Source organism: Semicossyphus pulcher, unplaced genomic scaffold (assembly GCF_022749685.1).
Source record: "Semicossyphus pulcher isolate SPU_LCO1_2020_fin unplaced genomic scaffold, fSemPul1.0.p SCAF_18, whole genome shotgun sequence".
Lineage (NCBI taxonomy): Eukaryota > Metazoa > Chordata > Actinopteri > Labriformes > Labridae > Semicossyphus > Semicossyphus pulcher.
In genome coordinates, this window is record NW_027211691.1 from 21,080,046 (window position 1) to 21,102,941 (window position 22,896).

The 22,896-nt window shown below is 42.8% G+C and overlaps 1 protein-coding gene across 1 annotated transcript in view; it reads right to left on the reverse strand.

Annotated features, from left to right (window-relative positions):
• Positions 1-7,467: 7,467 nt before the first annotated feature.
• gpr158a (G protein-coupled receptor 158a) overlaps positions 7,468-22,896 on the reverse strand; it is an 81,997-nt gene continuing 66,568 nt past the window's right edge. The window contains exons 6-12 of the mRNA XM_069667625.1: positions 19,014-19,123; positions 16,280-16,518; positions 13,860-13,998; positions 10,610-10,715; positions 9,998-10,144; positions 9,809-9,892; positions 7,468-9,351 (exon numbers count right to left, since the gene is read on the reverse strand). Coding sequence (XP_069523726.1) covers positions 7,468-9,351; positions 9,809-9,892; positions 9,998-10,144; positions 10,610-10,715; positions 13,860-13,998; positions 16,280-16,518; positions 19,014-19,123 — 2,709 coding nt within the window. The remainder of the gene's footprint in view (positions 9,352-9,808; positions 9,893-9,997; positions 10,145-10,609; positions 10,716-13,859; positions 13,999-16,279; positions 16,519-19,013; positions 19,124-22,896) is intronic.

Here is a 22,896-nt window from a genome sequence, read left to right on the forward strand (position 1 = left end):
TCTTTGTGAGTCATGAGTCCACCATGACACACACAATATCCAAACATCCCTCCCCTCCCCCTTCACCACCCCCACTCCCTCCTGATCATCCTGTATGTGAAAGACAGATGAGTCAGCGACAGAGCATGCAGGCTTGTGCCAAGTGATCAGCTTCCTCTCATCTCCTGTCCCTCCTCCCCCTCCTCCTCCTCCTCACCACCGCCGTCCATCTCTACCCACATGGCTCTTCCTTTAAAAGGCCGTGATTCATGCACCCATCGCCGTCTGAAGTTTAAAAATACGTGCCTCCATGCTGCAGGATGGGTCCTGTTGTCCCGCGCGGACAACAGAGAGGCTCACACACGTCCGACAGAGCCTCTCTGTTGCACCGCGGGAGATCCAGACGACTCGGTTTGCAGCAGGTGTTGCGTGTGTCTCCTGCAGCCTCCTCGAGGTTTTAACTGGAACACAGGGATTATTTCTGTCTTTAAAAATGTTCTGTTATTAAATGAAACCTGGTCAGATTTATTTTAGTCACATGCTTTAAATTTTACATACCTACAGTCCATCTGGACGTTGTATTGAAGCAGTAGCAGGAGAAGAGTTGACGGATACGATGACTTGAGTGGTTTGAGTGGAAAAGAAATGATGGGAGTTGAGTTTCCCCAAAGCTAAAGGCTATTTTATTGGTATTGAAGACCTGAATACAAAATAAAAGCTGTTGAAATCAAGAGAAATTTCACAATAAAGGACACAGTTGGCTCAGTGGGCTATATATATCAGCTTTCAGCCAGGCAGCTGTGCGGTTAAAAACCCTGTTAAGAAACAAAAGATGTTACATTTAATAATGTTTCTGTTGCATAAGCTGAAGCTTTTTCTTTTGTTGTTGCAGAAAACGCCTGCTGCTGCCAAAGCGGTACTGTAGCTTTAAGAACAATGAGAGTCACAAGTAGTTGAAACTTGCTCTAAAGGTCTGTAAAGTCGAGGAAAGATTCAGGTGATTATTCTCTGTAGTTTCATACTTTAAGTTACGTCTTTCACATCGTGACGTTGTTGTTAAATACACAGTTTGTCTGGTTGACGCATCTACGTGAGTGTTTTTGTTTATTTTCAGACTTTTAAGTATGAGTGACGAGTCCTTGGTGTGTTTTAAGCCCAGCTCAGATCAATGATTCGCAACGCAACAAAACGTGTTTAGAATGTTGCAGAGAAAGTTGCAGTGGTGTGAACTTGTCCGTTGCGTGGAGTTGCAGAAGATTTGACTTGTCAAATCTCCAAATGCAGTTTTAGAGCTGAATGATGTCGCTCTTTCACTTCAGCCAATCAGGAAACAGCATAAGTTGGTGTAGACACCCTGCCTCTGGCGCTGCACGAGCCAAAGACGGCTCCAGATCCTCTCTTTCCAAACTCTCCATCTTCACCGTTTATTAATCATGTTGCAGCTAACATTGCGAGCATGTCACTGTCACTGTCATCCATTTCTTTTTATAACGATAACCTAGGCCTAGTTATAACGTTATATAGTATTAACTAACCTTATGGTATTATCGCAGAAGTAGTGGGTTATGTCAGTGCGTCGTTGCTATGGAGACGGTCAGCTGCATCTGCGCGCGTTGCTTTGATGTGAACGGCCCAGTTTTAGAATGTTTACGATCAGATGACAGGGGATTCTTTTGGCCGTTGCGTCCAGTCTTGTTGCGAATCATTGCTCTGAACTGGCCATGCACGGTTGTGCCGCAAGTCCAGCTCTACTTTTTTTTATTTTTTTTTTTAAAGATAATAGCTTTTAGATAGGACAACTGAAGATAGACAGGAAATATGGGGAGGAGAGCGACAAGGACTCCTCTGTACGTGGGGCACCTGCTCTACCAGCTGAGTAAAACCAGCGCCCCAGTGAAGCTTTCTCACCTGCCTGTGTAACTGACCTGTTTGTTTGTTTGCCTGCCACCCTGACTTACACCTGTTCTACTAAGCCTGCCTGCCAGCCAACTTCCTCCAGGCTCACTCTCCAACCTGCAGGACCCCCCACCTGCTACCCCTTCCCCATCTCCCTACAGCCTTTCTAACTAAAGCACGTTATTTGATGTATAACCAGTTGTGGTCCGCAGTTAGCTTCAGCCGTCACTCGTTACATTGTTATAATTGAAAAAAACTCCTTACAGCAGCTTTAAATGTTCTCCACACTCTTTCAATTGTACACAAACTGCCATCTCACTGTAGCAAGTGCAGCATCAGTTACTGTATCTCCTGGTCACAGGTTATTTCTCATAGTTAACTGCTTTCTCCTCTGACGTCTCTCTATCGTCGCTCCCTGCAGCAGCCTGTATTGATCTTTTATTTATTAGAAAGGCTCCTAAAGTGCTCCTCTATTCAGGAATCAATGCTAACGTGTTTGCTTTAAACAATGCCCTTTTGCAACGTTATCTTGCTGCATCACTGCCATATTCATACAGACATAAATACTTAATTAGAGCAGATTTATAGGGGTTGAAAAAGTAGTAAAAGGACAAGAACTTCCCCTTTGGCTCAGGGTATAAATAATTTCACCACGGCCAACAATTATTTTGGGATTGGAAAATAACAGCACTCAGTTTTTCTGCAGGGGGTCGGAGTCGGCATTTGATACCATCTCGTATTTCTCGCTTCCGGCGCAGCCTCCATTGATCTCTGTCCTAAAAAAACCCCCCGCACAACAAGCCGTAAAAGCATTTCAGGACAGTCGCCAAGACACGCATATCCTGAAGTGGTTATGATGCACGAAGCTTTTAAAGGCCAGGGTTTCTCCAGCTGCGAGTCTGCACGAGGAAATAACCCCGAACAAACCTGAGACAAGGATGATTACTAAGCACAAATGCATCATGGGAGTGTCTTGTATCAAACTCTCGCAGGGGTATAAACGTAGCACGAACAGGAAAAAGTGATTGATCTTTACTTCAAGGTTCTCAGCAGGACGTTCTGTGTGTGAAGTGCAAATCATCTTTAACTGCAGTGAAACAGAAACACACCGAGCACGCACTTAACTTTCATATAAATATTTATTGCAGAGGAGGTATCTTTTATGTACATGCTATCACAATATAACACAATATAAATCTACCAAATATTCCCATATATTGATGCTATAAGCTTGTCATAGAGCAATAGTTATAACAAGCACATAATACAGTGGGTTAGGGACAGTATCACTCACTATACAACTCGTAACAGTCCATAAAAGATCAACTTTTTTGTCTTTTTTGTTCTATCAAGGGCAGTGAAACATCGGTCCTAGTATTTTTTTTTTTCTTGAATTCATGCAGAAGCCACAAGATTTACAACGTTACAGCATTGAATAGTAGTAGTAGCGATAGTAGTAGTCGTATTTGCCGTTTGGTGACTTGGTTTGGTCACAATATGAGAAGAGGAGTGAGGTTGAATGAAAGCAGCTAGCCGACAGACGGTCTGATTGTTCGACGGGGAGCTACGGGACAGTTTCGTCTACGTCAAGATGGTACAAGGACGATAGTGTCCAACACGAGCTTTCGCTGATTCATCGATGATGCGGCTTAAATACAGTGAGACTCCCCAGAGAAACAGACAGTTAGACACTGCTTATGTTTACACTATTTCATACACAGACCGCTATGGACCGACTGAACTGAGGGATGCTACAGCAAGCGTACGACCTGAACGTGTGCAAATTAAAACAACTGTGCAAATTGACCGAAACTATTATGTGAATTGGCGGGATTTTATTTTTCTCTGCTCTAATATAATATGACCGTAATCGTGTTTTCTTTGTGCTCAGACTGTCTCCGATCTGTAAATCTCTTCGGCGAGGTGAGTAAACGTTTAAAATCAACATAAAAAAATACCCTCCTTGCTTGAGCATGTCATTATATATTGCTTGTTTGGATCTTTTCAAAGGAAATGGATTACATTTTGTCAAAGTAAAAGCTGTTTCAGAGCCTGTAACATAAAGATTTTCAAAATAAAACTCAGGAAACAAGAGCATCTGCTCTTTTAAAATTAAAAAAAGCTTGTTTTATAAATATACAGCTTCTTATTTATCTCCCAGGGCAGTAAAATCCAGGGTGGCAGTGATTCTGAAGACCCAAGTCACTTTAAAATATGAGGGGCTTTTGAAATGTTGTCATACAAGGGGTCCCCTGATATGATCCCGCATGCGCTTCCACAATGCAGATGATGGATGACGCGTAACATCTGGCTCATAAATATCACACAGATCCATCAAAGCATTACGATCAATCCACGCACGCTGACAGTTTCTTCTCACACACCGTTCCTAAAGGAGCTCATAAAGCAGCTCATAAAGCAGAGGTGGTGACAAATCTCACGCTCGGAAGGAAACACGCTCTTATTTTGAAATATTTCAGGGGAGGCGCCCACAGGTCAGCGGCTGGGGGGAGAGAGAGATATAAGGCGGAGCATCTGAATCATGTTTATGGAGCTTAGCTGTAGAGTCGTGTTGGTGCGTTAAACAAAACTATATTTTTATCGCTGGATTATTTAAAATTTAGCTGAAATTTAGTGACTGATTTTCTTTATAAACAGGACTCCAACAGAGCTCGGATATTCAGGAATTTGACAGCAATTATAGATCATTACAATCAGTGACAACATTCAGTGATACCATGTAAATCCCACAAGATACTGTAAGTGACTGTAGATGCTATATTGACACAGAGTTTCCTCACGACTGCGGTTATGTCAGGCGTTCAACAGTTAAATATAAGTTGGATATTTCTTGTAGCTGTAGCTGTAATCCCAGGACGGATAGTGCGTGATGAATGTTTAGACATTTTGATACAAAACACTGAACAAATCAAAAACCTCACAAGGTTTAGTCGGATTATGAATTGACAAACACTTCGCAGAGCCTGATTCTAAAATGAGCTGGGCTTTAGCTTGGAACAACATGCAGTACTAAACTTGTGTACGTCCTTTAAAGACAAAAAAAAAGGCATTAAACCAATTATCCTTCAGTTTATTTTGAAAATATTACTTAATAAAAACTTTATTTTTGCATTTATGACCATTGTTTTCGCTAAGATCTGTAAACAAGGCAACATCATTACAACAACGAAGTGGACGTGGCCTCTTGGTTTTCAAAGTGGTTGGTTTTGGAAGTGCCTCAAAACTGCATTCTTTCCAATGGCCAGCAGGGGCGACTCCACTGGTTGCTAAATATAATGGAATTGTATGAAACCAGGTGAAAAAATGGGGTGACCTCTCTGTTGATTTGTGACCTAAGTAAACATGTTCCTGAAGAGTTGCTAGTTTCAAGTCTTTTTCATTACAGCATGATGGTTATTTTTTAAATTATGTTCCCATTTAAAGTCCCTACCAGAGTAATCTGTCGACCAGTATAGAGGCATATCGATACGTATCGTCCAAATATGGTCACGTCCGGCTCCAAAATACCAAGAAGGCAACGGCCAAGATGCTAAACATTTGGTTTGAAATGGTAGTCCACAAACCTGGAGGTGTAAGTCCTATATACAGTCTATGTATCAGACCAGCTAAAGGTTAGCTAACAGATTAGCCTTTAATAAATTACAGCTAAAGAGAGACAGGAAATATGGGGAGGAGAGAGTGGGGAATGCACCAAGCGATCGGCTGACCGGGAGTCAAACCTTTGATCAGTGCGTCGAGGACCGTAGCCTCTGTACATGGGGCGCCTGCTCTACCGACTTAGCTACACCTGCACCCCAGATTAGCCAAATCTTCTAAATCCATAAAGGAATGTTGACAGAATATGGACCAAACTGTGGGTGAGATCAAGATGGCTGTACAACTATTTTAGTGTATCACCATATTTCTTTGATCATTGCGAAAAGCGTTCGCCCAGCTGTTCCCAACAACAGCTACCACAGGTACATCCCTCACTTCTAAGTAGTCAAGGTAAAACAAAATTGTACTATTTGCCTTCATTTGTAAGAAAGCCCATTTGACTGCTCTTGTTTCTCACCCCATTGGTCTTTGATGTAGTGATGTTGTCTCATTTCTCGGTCTAGGCAAGTACAATGTTGTTGTTGCCAATTGGAACGATGGCCAAAACCAAGAAAATTAATCCAAAGTTGAATGAATATTATCCTTTAAGTAGCAAGTTCTATAAGCTGTTTGGAAATTAAATCGGAATTGTAAGTTTTGGTGTTTAAGACAGAATGCGCTTCCGGGACTTGAGCACGTACGAGACTCCAGAGGACTCTTCAGGTACTGCATTACATTTATACTTAAAATCATCATATCGTGTCCAAAGAACACACGTACACACACATTTGGGTGCAAGTCAACACAAAGACCCATGCTGGATTCATAAAGAAAGCTGGTGCAAATTACTTCCTTACTATCCCTCAATATATTTCAATCCCTACTTTTTTTACAGTGTACATATGAGAAGTTTTGACACACATTCATGTTCACCACCCTGAATGAGCTCGTGGAATTATGAAAGCGGAGGAAAAGGAGTGCCTCTGGTATTAAAAAGGAACTTGAAACAACATATATTATATATTTGTCAACATATTAGCTGCTTTAGTTGACAAACCGGTAGGGTCCAACTACTCTCAATACCTGGCTGTGCATGCTGTTTATATAATTCACCGTCACAAAGTGCTGAAGAGGGAAAGCACTTGCTTCACTTCAGACTGATACAAGACAATGCTAGTAAGTTAGGCACATACAGTACATCTCTGCAGACTTGGAAGCATTTTAATCTGCCGAGAACTACAATTAAATAGATCTAACCAAAACGAAGAACAAATAAAAACATGTCTGAGTTTGGTCGGCGTGTGATATCCGGTGTGATATCATGCTGTGATGTTAAAATTAAGAAGACAAAATGTACAAGAAGAACAGAGTCTGTCCTCTTAATTTATGCAGTTGGTTAAAGTGCAATACACTGATTTCCTCACTGAGTCCTTCCCTCTTTGCCAAGTGTTGGATACAAACCAATAAATGACTGATGCCGCCTTAAAACCAACAAGCGTCTTTGCAATTATTCACTTATTCTTTGGCTTTCACTTTTGCTGTTTTTTGTTTTTTTTACATCAACCTTAATTTCATACTTCTTTTTCTCTATACCTTCTATCGTCATGTCATATACTAATAAGTGATGATAATGCACAAAAAGAACAATGTAGGAATGGAGTACAGAACAAGTTAAATGCAGATTTTCAACATTGCTCATGAAGTGAAAAGGCTGAATCAAAAGTTGCATAATTAGTCTAAGATTTATCTTCAGGATTCTCCTGCAATAATCTGGAATGCTCATCATGACTTTGTTTTGTTTTTTGTACATTTTACTTATTTTCAAAATAGGTAAAACAGGAACAAAATCTCGGAAAGGAAGGCAACTTGTGGAACTTGATCAACTTTTTCTTCCAAGTCACCGCACTAATAGTAAAAGGTAATATTTCACGATTTCAAAGTGAAAAAAATTATACATCAATTACTATATTTTCAGTGGTCCATTAAGGTTGAGTGTCATGCCTTTTTGCTTGATGTGCTTTCCTCAAAGTCCCAGGGACAAACATCTGCCTTTTTAGCAGCACTTACAACCCCACCTTGAGGATTAGGATTGCTCTGTTTCACTACAGAAGCACTTTTGTCTGTACCTTTTTTATCTGAGGTATCCTCAAAATCCCACGGACAGACTTCCGCCGGCTTTGCTTTGGCTGCCCCAACATTAGCGCTTCTCCTTTTTTCTACCACCTGCACCTCCTGTTGACTCTCTACATCCCATGGGCATACCTCCGCCATTTTTTGTTGACTCGCCGGTTTCTCTGAAGATTTACTCTTGTCCTTTGCTTTTGTTCTACTTTTCTCATCATCAGTGTCTTTCGTTTTCTCTGTCTCAACTGTTCTTGTTGGAGTGGTACCCTTCTTTTTCGAAGGGGATTCCTTGGTTTTTGATGCTCGAGAGGGACTAGGTGTCCTCTGTCCCGAATTTGGAGTTTCGGTAGTGCTTTCGTAGTCCCATGGACAAACATCAGCTTTAAAAGTTGGTAGCTGGAGTGAGCCTCCTGTTTTAGATGGATCTGAAAGGGAGCTTTTCCCTTTCCCATCCACAGGAGATGTGCCTTTTCTTTGTTTTGTCAGATCTGGTGAACGAGCTAACTCGGTTGTCTTTTGGGCCTCATCGAAGTCCCACGGACAAACATCTGCCTTGTGTGTTTTGGAGCTCTCTGTAGAAGTATGAGGTGGCTGGGTCTTAGCAAGTTTGCTAGCTTGACTTGTTGCTTGTTGCTTTGAGCCTGCCTCTTGACTGCTTTGACTTTCATTCCCATCTTCCCACGGACATACATCTGCTCGTACTGCTGTTGTCTTCTGACTTTCCTTTGAAGGTCTTCCACTCGTTGGAGACTGATCAGAGGCTTTCTGTTTCTGCTGCTGTGATTTGCCTCCCTTGGTGCTACCTCCGTGAACCGTTGTGGTTTCCTTTGGTGCTATAGAAACATGCTTTTGGACCTTGTTTTCAGACGGAGTCGGGAGATCCTCAACTTCCCAAGGACACACCTCCGAGAGATCATAGAGGTCCTTTCCCTTGTTCGGATCAGAAAAGATTGTAGGCTGGCTTCCACTCACTGGCTGTTTCATTATCCTGCCTTTTGTCGCAGTCTGTTTGTACTCGACAGACTGGCTGATGATCATCTTGGGTTGGCATTCATTCTCTGGCTCGGTATTGACCTTTGTGTCTATGATCTTTGGCTGACTCTTCTTATTGCTGTCCTCCGGGCTCTGGGTCTTTCCTGTCAAGCCCAAAGTCTTCTCTTTGGCGCTGGCAATGACACTGAGAGACTTCTGCAGCATGGAGGCTCTGGAAGGAATTGGTTTCTTGTCTGCAGTGAGGTTATGGGCACTTGCCGACTTGCAGACCAAAGGAACTGATTCCGTAGATTCACTGGGGGCGTTTAGATTCTCACTGGACTTCTTCTTCACCAACTTCTTGCCCATAAGTGTATCCAGGAGGGAGCCTTCAGCTGGGGTCACCTCCATCTTGTCGGTCGCTGAACTGTTGGAGTCTTCACTCTGGTCACGGACGTGGTCGTAGCTGCTATGGGACTTCTTGAGGGAGAACACCTTGTTCTTTAGCGTCTCCTCTTTTGGTGGCTTTCCTGGGTGAGTCGGATCAAAGGGGTTCTTCTTCAACATGCAGATGCTGTTACGGTTACTCCCATGTTCTCCAACCTCCTTGTCTTCCCTGCTGCACTGCCGATGCACTGATTCTGGTATCTCAGTGATGCGCCTCATCAGCGAGCGACCCAACCCTTTCTTGGAGCTCCGCTTCTTCTGCAGATGAGGGTTGTTTGCCAGCATCTTCTTCCTCTTGTAAATCTCCAACTGGGAGTAGAGTTTCTTCAGCTCCTCCTTTACATTCATGAGAGTATCAAGAATAGGAAGGAAGCAAAGTGATCAATTGCATGTTAAGAATAAATTACTGCAGTTTCACAGCTAAAAAAAAGGTAATTCTAATCAAAACACAGTTACAAAAAGCATACATTCTACTGCACAGAGAACATGCAGTACGGTTCATGACACGTGACTACAAACGGTAGTTAAATGATGCACTACGGAGTATCACATGCTTGCCGAAAGAAAGCAAAGACAGGACAGTCTTGGACAGCATCAAATAAGGAAACGGAGTGTGTTTTGATGTTAGGTCTGAAACAGCCTCAAAGCTCAGGTCTTGAATCTATTATATTTCTGTCACTATGCCCAACCGACACAATAAATACGGTGAAGTTGTGGAGTGTACAGGCTTAATCAAATCGTTTGGTAGAGAGACTTCTTCAGCTCTAACAGACAAACAGAAATCTCTGCTCACGTTGGTACGTTTTTCCCAAAGACTGTCGCAAGACCTTACGCCACAGCCATTAATTGAACTGAGATGGCCCATTTCCTCTGGTGTCTGCAATAAAAAACTGCCATGGCTCAGTATTTTTCGAGGAATTCAATTAATTTAACCAGGTTATATACAATGGTAAATAAAGAGGTTAAAGGAGACGCCGCTTACCCGAATGTCCTCTGGATCAAGACTGTGTTCGCTCCACGCCGACGTGATGCTGCTATTGAGATACGACCCGGAGCGACCCATATCCAGCTCGTCCTCATAGGCCTCAGAGGCTATATCATCTCTCATGTGGGTGCCAGCAAACAGGAACTGTGGGAGTGGAAGAGGAAAGAACAAATATTGGTTGTGTCAAATCAAATTTCTGGGTGGTTAAGCCATTGAAATCAAACTGTAAAGAATAGTAGTGCTTTCTACTTCTGTATCTAATGTTGCAAATTAAACATGTTTTTTTTTGTTATTGTCAACAAATGTCTGTGCTCATACCTGAACCCATTGGTCCCTACTGAAGGTGTAAATCTCTTGTAAATCATGTCACAAATGTACATCAAGTTTTTAAGAAATGTACCTAACAAAGTAAATAGTGCATTCTTTTTTCAGCTGCATTTGGTACTGGAACACATGAGTTGTTGATTTTGGTCCAAAATATTACAAAATATAACATTTTTGAAATTGTAGGACTGTACAAAATTTTTGTCCCCTCAAAAAGCAACTTTTTTTTTTCCTTTTCATTAACTTAAAGTAGAACAACAAGCGCAACATGACTCAGATGTTTACCTTTGGGATGAGTAGTAGACCCAATGTTACTGTAACTGTTAAGTGGGTGTGGGTGAAGAACAGAAGTAGCATCCAGTCAGGATGAAGCTCCGGAGCGAGAGTGAACCTATCAGGATGAAAGAGGAAAGACATGAAGTCTGAAACAAGAGCAGGGTTTTAAGATGTTTAGCTTCAAATATTTTACTGACTGTAGATAGCATTAGTATTGGTTTACAAACAGCAACAATTCAGTCATTAATTAGGCTGTTAATCTCACCATGTTCATGATTGTATTTTATAATCTGTGCTCACTTGTTTGCAGTACAAAGTATTTCTTAATAAACGTCCTTTGAATTCCAAATGTACAGTAAATGCAGTGGACCGTGATTAAATTATGCTGCGACACATCCACATCGCTCTGTCTGCAGCGAACCTCTTAGCTGCAGATGGAGCCCGAGAGAGACACAGACCGGCAGACTTAATGTGTTTTCAGCCAAAGTAGATTTATACACTGTCTGTCCAGGCGTCAATTCCACTGCCTCACATTCTGTTCCACTTGGGTGATCCTTTTGCCAGCAGGGACGCAATACTTCCCTCATTCTTTCCATTGGATTCACAATGAAGGGGGAGTGACCTTGATCTCGTCACAATATTCGGCCTATTTATACATCAGACGGTAATAGAGGCGGCTGACTGTGGCGCAGCAGTTGGTGGAAAACGGATAATTACTGGCAGAAACAATAGTAGTGAGGAAGCAGCCTCAGGCTTTTATTCATAAAGAACTAACAGGCTTTGAGTGCAGCGAGACCTCATGCGCACTTAGGATGTGAAGGTATGTCCTGTCAGATGCTAATTCAACCACCAGAGAGCCTCAATCCAAGCAAATGTCATCTAGCGGGCTCATTATGTTGCTGAAGCCGGCAAATGGCTAATTAAACAGTTACTGCGGTAATAGCTTTGAGGCATGAATGAAGGCGGCGGTCCAGCGTATGAAATGTTCCAAAGCTTCCTTCATTCACGTCGTTTTGTGCGCAGATGAGGATTTAATAACCTCGGCATGCTGTCTCCTCTCACTGAAGCGCCCATGCTGTGACCTCCTGCTATTACACTTTTCTCTCAGCTTCCCGTTCACACCTGGACCCGGGCTAAAGCCTGATGACAATCACAGACAAGCCCGAGCTTTAACTGGTCACTGTGGGATCAAACAGAAACTTCCCAGAGTAGCACAAATGGACGCCGGATGCCTCTAACAAGCACCAGTGTACAGTGTTGTCTCTGGTGGCAGCCAGTCAGAATAACTAGCCACAGAAGGCAACTTTCCAATTTATTAGGAGTCTTGTGTTGCTGTTTTCAGCAGAGAAAGGAGAGGCTGGAGAGGCAGATTGAAGGCGAAAGAGCCAGATATTCACTTACAATCAAAACTATTAAACCACTGATTCATTCTCCAAGAAACTATCAGGTTATACGCAGATGATACACAACTATTTGGTAACAGATGCTAATTTATAACTCAGCTATTTATGCTGTCCTGAAAAAAACATAAATCATTTTGACATCCTTCATTATTAAATGATGTGATGGAGCTGAGCTCTCAATTAGGGGGACTCCTGCTAGGACTGGCTGTGGCGGTGTTAGCTGAAAGGTCTCATTTATAAACTGCATGGTGCAGCTATTTGACATGTACACTGGAGGGAGAGGGACGATCTCACTACAATAAAAACAACTCCCAGATGAACGGAGCCTCACTCGTTCGCCTGTATCTGATGGAAATGAGACACTCTACCGGAGGAGTGAGCGTCAGGATGACAGCAGAGATCGAATCAAAGACGTTGATATTAAAGATGGAGTTAGTAAACGTGGAAGACGTTGGGAATGTAAGTGACAGCGTCTGTAATATGAGGATGTAGTATTTATGTTTGTTTTATTCTCATTGGATCCTCACATTAAAAGCACTAGATGGAGGGATGTAGCTGCAGCAGGACTATTAAAATAAGTCAGGAATTTATCACAGATTTTCCTGCGAGTGTCTATGTGTAAAGGGCCAGTTCACCCAAAATACAAAACATCTGTCCATACAACTTTATTTATATACCTTTAAAAACAAGAGTTTACAAAGTACTCAACGAGTAGTCAACGAAGCAAAGCAAAACAGGAAAACAAGGAAATCATAAAACCAGCAGATCACAGAAACAGGGAAAGCACAGAAACCAATGACAGGAGAACCCACACAACATGGCCAGGCACGAGACCGAGGGGACAGAGCAAGAAGAAGTAGAAACAATAAATAGAAATAAAATAGCTAGTCAAGATAAAAGAGAGGAAATTAAGCAAAAAGAGAACTAAAAGCTGTAAAAGCAACACAATAAATAAATACATAGATAAATAAATAAAACCAACAAGGGCTATAAAACAATAAAAGATTTAAAAGCAATAGAAGCAATAAAAAGAAATAAAAGCAATACAAGCAATGTAAGAGAAAGTACTAGTATGGATGACTGTTTTTTGATTTAAAGTGAGGATAACTTATTTCAAAAATAACAAGTCTGCATTCTTCCTCTTCTAAATTAAATGTTTAATTAATAAGCAATAAAACAAAAATCTCTGCAGTCTGATAATTTGCAGCTTGGTCTGGTAGGACCAGTAGCTTCTGATTAGCTAATGTTAGCTAACTCTTTTGTTCTTGTGCTTCAGTTACTCTGCATAAGAATTGATTTAAGAATATGAAGCTCTGGTGTAATGGCTGTCTAATCAGCCGGTCTCATCTATCCGATATCACTGCGTCTCGCCCTCATTGTTGGCCTATCATCTTTCTGTTCTCTTTTTAAATATGATTCTTCTCCCTTTAGGTCCTTCACGCTGACAATACGTGCACCCCTCCACCTCCCCATCGCCGCCCTGTCTCCGCAGAATCATCAGCCATTAATTCATCATCCATCCGGTCTTAACAAAGACATCAGCCACCACCACCGGTGTCTGGACTCCATGGGGAATTCATCCTGCTGCAGGTTAGATCCCTCGATCACAAAGTCTCCTCATAGAGTCAAAGCGGCAAAGACCTTCTGTCAAGTCACAAAACCTTATCTGTAGTAACTTGCATAGCATCTAACACTATCTATCTATCTGTCTATCTATCCATCTATCTATGGATGCTACCAGAAATCTTGGAGACGATATCTCAAAAAGGAAGCACCAAAAAAACTAAAAATATCTGCAGAGTGCTCCACTAAATGTAAAAGAGGACCAAAAGATGACTTAGAGAAGGTGTTGTTACCTGATGACGTAGAATATCGCTGACAGGACTAGCTCGTTGTGAACAGCGATGGCCATGTAGCGCGGCTCGTGGAACGCCGACGGCACCGTCCTCACAGCGTAACACAGGTACACCGCCCACAGCAGGAACAGGAACTCGGCTGTGAAGCAAAAAACGAGACAGAAGTGTTGGGCACAAAGAGGGCAAAGGATAAGAAATCATTTGTATGACTGCGGAGGCCAAAAAAGGGGACGTGCACCCACCGACCAACCGCTTCACAGTTCACTGCTCTCATGCATCAAACTGCTGTGCGATGCAGGTATACAGGAAAATGCCTTGTACAACAGAGGCTATCAGACCCAATTGTAACAGCTGTGGTTGTATTCTCTGGACAATAAATGAATCCCTGTGCACCTCCAATGACAACCCAGTGTAATGTCTCCTAGGTAGCCGACTGCACAGCAATAAACAGGCTGCTTTTTCCAAGAAAACCGCCGTCATTTTTAGACTGTGTTGTCTGCTTCAACGGCTGGTCTGTCTGATTGACCGTGTAATTCTCAGGAAGCACCGTTAGCATTAGGTGCAATTGGACCCTTATAGAAGTGTTATTGTTATGGTTGTATGAGGTCATGTAAAGGTCAGAATATCTAAAATGAATGACAGGAAGTGTTTCCGAAATCAATCAATAATCCAATTTAAATCATCTTGTTGGAAGTATTTTGTTCCCTGCTATCATTACCTGAACCATCAGCTGTCCAGTAAAGGCGTAATCCATATTTAGAAACAAAAAAGGCTCTCATAAATCATTTACTTGAGCCTGATTGATCTGTTTAAAGATATTTATAAGAACAACTTGTGGTTTGCAGGTTTTAAAAAATGTGTTTATTGTATTTATTAGAATGTAAGCTTAAATTTCCAGCCAAAATACCCAAAGCCTTTAATCTCAGCAACTAAAACAAATATTAAAAGGTTCCGTCAGCCCATTTTTATCTGTGTTTCTTCTGCCTTTTTGACTTCCCATCCAAGCAGAAACCTCCTGAGGGATAAAATCATATCCTGAATTTAATGTAGACGCGTTTCCCCGCTGTGGAAACACAAAGGTTCCTCCAAATGTGTCATGAGTCATTCTAGTTTAGTTATGTTTTTGTCTTGTATTTCAGTGTTCAGTTATTATTTCTTGTTTACCTTGTCACTTTGTCTATTGTCATGAGTTCTCATTGTTTAGTTTTGTATTTAGTTTATTCGGTGTTGTCAGTATTTAGTTTTGTTTAGTTAAGTATTTCACTTGTGTCTTTTTGATTAGATCATTTCCTGTCACCGTCTCTCGTGTTGGTCCACTTCCTGCCTTCGTGTTTGCCGCTTGTTTGATTATGTGCCTTGCCCTGATTGTTTTCACCTGCCCCTTGATTGTTTTCACCTGTGTCTGATTAGCCTCACCTCCTAAGTTTATTTAGTCTTCGTGCTCTCCTGTCTCGTTGCCTGTTCATTGTCGTCCAGCGTGTGTGAATCTATGTCCCTGACCTTTTTCTGGATTATCTTCGTGCCTCCCCTGATCCCTCCTCATGTTCCCTTGGATTACCTTTTTCCAGGTTTTGTTTGTAAGTTTTTTGCTCTGTTTTGTCTGCTTCTGGGTCCTCACCTTTTTGTTTAAACCAAAACCCTGGCAAAATGTTCCTCTGGAAAGTTCTTGGAGTGGCTGAAGACACTCGAGGAGGATGACCAGCAGGTAAAGACATTTTTAACAACATGGCAACAAACAAACACTTGTGACTGTGAGCGTGGCAGGTGCAGATTTCTAAATCAGAAAGATTTATTGTCTCTGTGTGTGTGTGTGTGTGTGTGTGTGTGTGTAAACTCTGACCTGTATGTGTGTGCCATCAGGGCTGACTCGCATCCCCTATTACCAGCCTATTTTTACCTCCTAATGAACAGAATGAGAGTGTGCCTTCAGTATACAGTAGCACAGCATGGCGGCTCTGCTGGGGGTCCATCTGTTTTCCCAGAAGTCAAAAAGGACCTCGGTTTCTCTCGCGGAGCCTGAGTCAGCAGACGATAAAAACAGCATGCAGATTTCCTCAACGCGAGATGCTGCTCCCCTTTGAGCGGCTTTGATTCCTCATCTGTTTATATCTGCTGCTGGTTGCCCCCCTCCTCCGTACAAAACGCGGGCAAACATCCAAAAGTGTAGCACCAGAGGAGAGGATTAATGTCTACTTTTGCCAAACGTAGATGGAGGCAAACTGTCGAACTCCTCCTTCACCTCTCCCCCTACCCTCGCTCTCTTTGAGCTCCAACTGCGCCTAACAAATTAGGTCTTGATATAATGCCTTGGAACCTAGAATAACTCTTGTTTCTCACTGTTGTACTCACACACAGAGTTCAGTGTGTATAAATCTATTCACAACACCCTATGGGAGGCACAGGGAAGTAGCAGAGCTTACCGACAGCCATCATGTAGTCCCAGCGATCCAGCAGGCACATGCTGAACTGCAGCCCGTCGGGCGTGTAGCCCACGTCGATGAGAGCCAACTTCCTGTCCGGGTTCTGACAGACGGCAGATGTCCACGCCACCAGGAACCAGCAGACAATGAGCAGGATGATGCCCAGCAGACGCAGCACTCTCCAGCTGGTCATGTAAGGGATCCTCTGGGCCGTACGGGACAGGAACACCTTCAGCACCCTGTAGGGGGAGAGGAGAGCAGCAATTTCACTCTTTCTTCCTCACTACACCTCTTTCCCCAAACCTGCCTGAGGCCTGCTTGTCCTTTTGACACACTACATTTCCCACAATTCACTTCAGCATGTACCTGAACCTACTACTCAATTATATGTCTTCCAGTTCTGATTACAGGACGTTTGGATACATACATTTATTAGGTCGTCTTTGTATTAGAAGTTATTGTTTAAATTGTTTTAAAACTGTGTGGTCTCCCTCTTCATCCAGCTCACTGAGCCCGGGCTGTGAGGTTTACGTAAATACAAACCTGGTTGTATTGTTGTAGTGTTGAGGGTAACATGTTACAAAGAAATCTGTTAGAGTACTTGAATTACGTTTTTGTTGTAACGAGTTTTGTAACGGTTACTTCTGCAATTCAAGTAATCTATTAATTTCCCTTTTCCTTTTGTTGCCACACAAACAGAAAATCCCAAAGCATCTTCACTGTTTCTGTTTCTCTCCTACGTCTTGGCAGGTAGCTGCGCACCAGCGGAAGATAAGTGCGCATGCTTAGCTAGCTAACACAACTAGCGAGATGGCAGAGAGGACAGCATTTACTTTGTGTGAATATTCACATTATTTAGAATGTTTGGGTGAAAGGGACGAGAACAACATGACGGTGAAATGTAAGTCGTGTCTGGAGGATAAGTGCTTGTCGGCTGTGAAGAGCTCCACTTCTGAAGGAGCATCTGCAGCTCCACAACACTGGTGGGACTAAGAGCCTGTGTTGTATTGTTGTCATGGAAGCAGCTGTGCCTAATATGGAATGCCTCTGCCCAGTTCACTGTCAGATTGTTAGCATAATAAAGAACTGTAAAGGTCATACTGCGTCTGTCATTCCTGTTATGAGGCTGCAGAGTTACAGATTATGGACCGTAATTGAGGCTGTGCAACGACGGCAGAGTCAAAACATTCAAAGGTAGATGTACAGTAGGCTACACGCCATCCTGACAATATAACCCACATGTTTAACAAGTTGGAAGGGGAATTTTAATTTTTTGGGAATGCATAAGTAATCTAACATTTTACTTTTCTCAGGAGGTAACGTAACAAGTTACCAAACACTGGCAATGAGTAACTTTGAGTTATTCTGCCTGTTTCAACAAAGCTTAAAGAGGGGGTACTATGCTGTTTCACATTTTAAGACATATATATAATGTTACAATGTTGGATGTCCATACGAAACATGGGTGAAGTTTAAAATTTGTAGGTAAAAGTATGTTGTAATCCCCAGGCTTCTCAGCTCAGTCTGCAGGCTGCTGTGAACGCCAGGTTTCACAGTATTTTTTTTGCACGCTCTGACGTCACAAAGTGCAGCCTCAGCAGGCTTCAGAGAGCTGGCCAATCAGACGAAAGTGGGCTTTTAGGGGTGGGGTTTCTTAAAGCGACAGAGCTGGCCCAGTCAATTAGGCAGAGGCTGTATGAGGGCCTATACAGAGCACCAGTGTGTTCAACTGTATTTTTAATTAAGCTACTCCACAGGTGAAACATGAAGCTTGAAATTAGCATAATACTCTCCCTTTAATGTTGAAATGTCTGAATGGGAAAAGTAAGCCCAGAAGTTCACGATACATGTCATACAGCTGTTTAAGTTGATCTCCTTTCCCCCTCAGGTTTTGTATCATGCAGCGAAGCACAAACGTTTTAAACTCCATCATTACTCAGAGCCGTTATTGTGTCTGTTTCTACGTTTAAAAGCTTTAAATTCAAAATCACAAAGACTGTGAAACACACATTAAACTGTGCTCAAACACATGACCAGCCATCGCTATTCTTAGGCTCTGCCCGTCACACACATTGATGAAGTGTCCACTGTGCTCGCCACTAATGAGCCCCCCATCAAAAATTGATCGGTGCAATATGTTAACGTGCACCTCTAAGGGTTTAACCGGCTCCGGCTCGCATTATCCACATCCTCTTAATCAGCATCTTCATTAGGCCTTTTTGACACATTCACCTGACAAAAAGCCCCACAGATGAACAATTTTAAACTTGTGTCTTTAAATACAGCAAACCCCCCCGTCTCATTACGGGCCTCTCAGAGCTGGATGACCCCCCGTCTGGTGTCTCTCCCTCTGTATCCTCCGGCAGTTCATCCCCTTCCTCTGATCTCACACACATTTGTCTCTCACCAAGCATCATTCAGTCTAGGTTATATACGGAGATCATTTGGGGCCGTGTTTTCTTAATTACTTTTACTATCCATTTCCCTCTTCCACTTAATGAGGCAGTGAATCCACCCTGAAACATGTAGACCAGCGTAGAGTGGTGATGAATTATCCAAGAAACACGCTGCCTCAACACTTCATAAGACTCTTACTCTTACCAGGAATTAAGATGTAAGACACAGTGTAATTGGACTTAAAGAGGTCAGTGTAATCCAATAGGCGTTTACTGGGATGGATAATGATGTCGGGCAAATGGTTTTTGTGTAGATGTGTGTTGCGTTTGTGTGTTACCTGTACAACTTAAGAGTCAGCGTCCCGTAGACGGTGGCGAAACCAAGGAGTCGAACCCATCGCAGCAGGATGCAGCGGAAAACACTCGGCTGGAAATAGAGAATCCCGACCTGCAAGAGGACAGAAGAAGCCTTAAAGAGGAGGTATCATGCTGTTTCACATCTGAAGACATATCATTTTACAATGTTGATGTTCAGACTAAACGTGGGTGAAGTTTAAAATCTGTAGGTAAAAGTATGTTGGAGTAATCCCCAGGCTTCTCAGCTCAGTCTGCAGGCTGCTGTGAACGGCAGGTTTCACACAGTTTTTTCTACACGCTGCACTTTGTGACATCATCAGGCTTCGGAGAGCTGGCCAATCACAAGAAAGTGCGATTGTAGGGGCGGGGTTTCTTAACGGGACAGAGCTGATTGAGTCGTTTCAGGCAGAGAGCACCAGTGTGAGAAAATTGAGCATTTTTTTTTTAACTGTAAATTATGCTAAGCTACTCCACAGGTATCACAGAGTGAAATATGAAGCTTGAAATTAGCATAATACCCCCCCTTTAAAAGCATTATCTGGGTAAAGAAACAAGCAAGTAAGAAATAAGTAAAAAACTGAATGACTAAGAAGAGAAAATATAAAGTCTTGGAAGCTTGTAGTCTGATTGCACTCTCATAAAACGTCTCTCCGAACAGTGGAGTAATCTTATTTTGATGTTAATTTGTTCCAGTTGTCCTCTTTTAGCGACAAGCAGGTCAGGCTTTCTGCAAGTATAATGAAAGCCCGCCAGGTCCTTGTTCCCGTCCTGCTAGGCGGAAGCTCTGGTAGATGTTTTGCAGCGGGCCTGCTCAGTTGTAAACACAGATATGGTGAATGGTTAAACAGGAAAACAGCAAACCTGAAATAAGTGTTCTTTACCTTCCTGGAGAAAAGTGACGATCAACACTTTCATACTTTCTCAAGCTAATGCTAGCAACCTTAGCTAGCAAGTGAGTCACACAGATGAGGTAAAAGCCAACGACACCGAGGGCTGTCACTTAAAGTCAAGTCAAAATCAAGTTCCAACGAATTCAACTTAGTATGGAATTAGAATTAGTGTGTGTGCACGAGTTACGTGAAGTGTGAGTGGAAGAGCAGAGAAAGGAGTGATCGGTAGCTGTGTAAACAACAGAACTAATGTACAGTTCAGGCTGTTTGTGTGGATGATAAAGCCTAAGACTCCTCAAGACTCAAGCCGCGCTCCCGTATATAGCTTGCTGCTTGCGTATTAAAGTGACGGGAGTTATCTCCAAAGCTAGCCACAGCTTCGGCCCTGGAGCAGAACAACAATAAGTCTCGCCTGTGCTTTCTGACTACGGTCGGGACGCTGAAGCAGGAAAGGTTAACAACGGCTTGGCTCGTTAGTATCATGTGGTTTGTAGCAGGCAGCAAGTTATCGCCATCTGTTGGAACACAAGGCACACTACTTTAAACATAAAGCATTCTGGGACTTATTACATCACATCATTACAGTTCGAACTGTTGATATTTCACCAGGTTCTAATGACATATTAAATTTTGTCTGAAAAGCGACAGCCCTAACGACCCCTAGGGAGTTGTTCAGACAGCCTAATACAAGGAATAAAACCGCTAACATTAGTGGCTCCACTGAATTAGCATCTTAAGCCCAAGCTGGAACTGACAAACCGTTGGACATGAAGCGGAGCAACCTGTCTGGATACTTCTGTGAAAACAACAACAGCTAAGTATAGATCATGTAAATGTTACAAATAGTAAGTGAACAATTTCATTGATGTTACAGTAACTTATTTTTATTGCAGAGTAGAGTAGCTCCTATCCGCCCTAAAAAGAAACTTGCAAACGGGCGTAGCAACTTTTCTAGGGGAAACCCTGATAATCTAAAATGTCACGGCGTGTATTTCTTTTTAATACGTCAGTCGTTCCTGCTTTTACTTTTTATGTTCCTCTGGAATAATTCCGCTTTGGCCATAAATGTTTAAAAAGATGGAACAGTGTCATTTTATAACCATCCTTGGCTTTGCTCACAGAACTAATCCAGCCGAGTCTGCTAACATCATGCAAAGCCTGCCCTTGAGACAAGGAGCAGGGCATCCACCCATGTTTGCTACAAAGACCTACAAACACACTGAAACGGTGCCCAAGCAAGCAGCAAAAAAAAAAAAAATGCTGATTGTCTTCCAAAGACAGAAAAAGCGCCAAAACAAACCCACACACAAAAAAGAAGAAACATCTGAGGAAACGTAATTATCTGTCCGCTGCAGATGTGCTGCGATTTCCCCTGTGGGATTGTTAATGTTAATCGGATTAGCCGAGGCATTATTACGTTCCCTCCGGCTGCGGAGAAGACGCAGGCATGTGGATATTTTTGCTCGCTAGGTTTGAGTCAGTCAGGGGACACGGAGGACCCCACGGGAGAGAGGGTGGCCCACATCCTCTGCTCACACAGACGCCGGCTGCAAACACACGGAAACTTCTGACTCGAACAAAAGCTCGCTCCAGTTGACTCAGCTTTGCAAAGAGAATGCGGCACAGAGCAAATAATGAAAACATGAGTTGTTAATCTGAAATGCATACATGGTGATTCATGCTGATTCTACTCCAGGGGGATAAAACAGCTTTGAAACTATATTTCACCGACGCTAATACTGAAAATGAGCGAGGTTAAAGATAATATCTTAATAAGAATGTGTGACTGCTACTTAGTGCATTCTTCTGTTTGTTAAATAGGGAGCAGAGCAGCCGATAAAGAGATATGAGGCCGGCCAGGCGCAGAGCAACTTGCTGACGCACATTTCGGCCCACAGGGAGAGAAGAGGGCGCAGGAAGATGAGTAAAAACACACCAGGGGGACCAACACGGCTCACGACTCCTTTTTGAGATAAACTACAGAAGAGCAGCTGGATCTCCATCACGTGCAGGTTTCAGCAGCGCTGCTCCCTCGAGGGGCCCGACTCCGACTGCTCTGAATGAGTCGTCATAAAAAAGTTTTTAACACGTTTAGCTGTTTGAGCTGCTGTTTTAATGGTGCGATCTCACACGCTGTTCGTTTTCACTGGTCAAAGTCACAATGGGGAAGTTTTAAACAGTATTTCAACAGTTCTTATATCCCGACAATGAACCAGAGAAGTTGGTTATTACACAAAGGCCTGAATACCTCGACTTCAGGCAGCATTGTTTCTTCTTTCTTTCTTCTTTGGAACATTTTCCTGATTCTTGAGCAGGCATTCGATCTCACTTTTATCAACTGTGTCATGCTATTTCAGCAATGACATATGTGTGTTAATACCACAGAAGGTATTCAACACGGGGTCAGCAGAAAAACCGATCTGTTCGGGGCAGATTTCCAAATATACTGAGTAACTGATAGACAGTTGTTTGGTCGCTCAACGAAGTTACACTGAAGATAAATCCATCCATCCATCCATTTTATCCAAAGTCGAATCGCAGTGGCAGCAGGCTAAGCAAGTTAGTCCATATGTCCTTCTCCGTAGCAACATCTTTCAGCTCCTCCTGGGGGATCCCGAGGCGTTCCCAGGCCAGGTGGGATATATAATCCCTCCAGCAAGCTCTGGGTCTGCCCCGGGGTCCCCAGTTGCATGTGCCCTGAAAACCTCCACAGGCAGGCGCCCAGGAGGCATCCTAATCAGATGCCCGGTCTACCTCAACTGGCTCCTTTCAATGCGACGGAGTAGCAGCTCTACTTCGAGCTCCATCGGATATCTGAGCTCCTTAAACTATCTCTACGGCTGAGCCCAGACACCCTGCGGAGGAAACACCTGCATGTTAGCTGTGTCTTTGTGAGCATGCTGACTGAACTGAAATCCAACCTGTAGTTAGAAACAGCCTCACGTAGCTGTAGACTGTTAACCTTGTTCATACT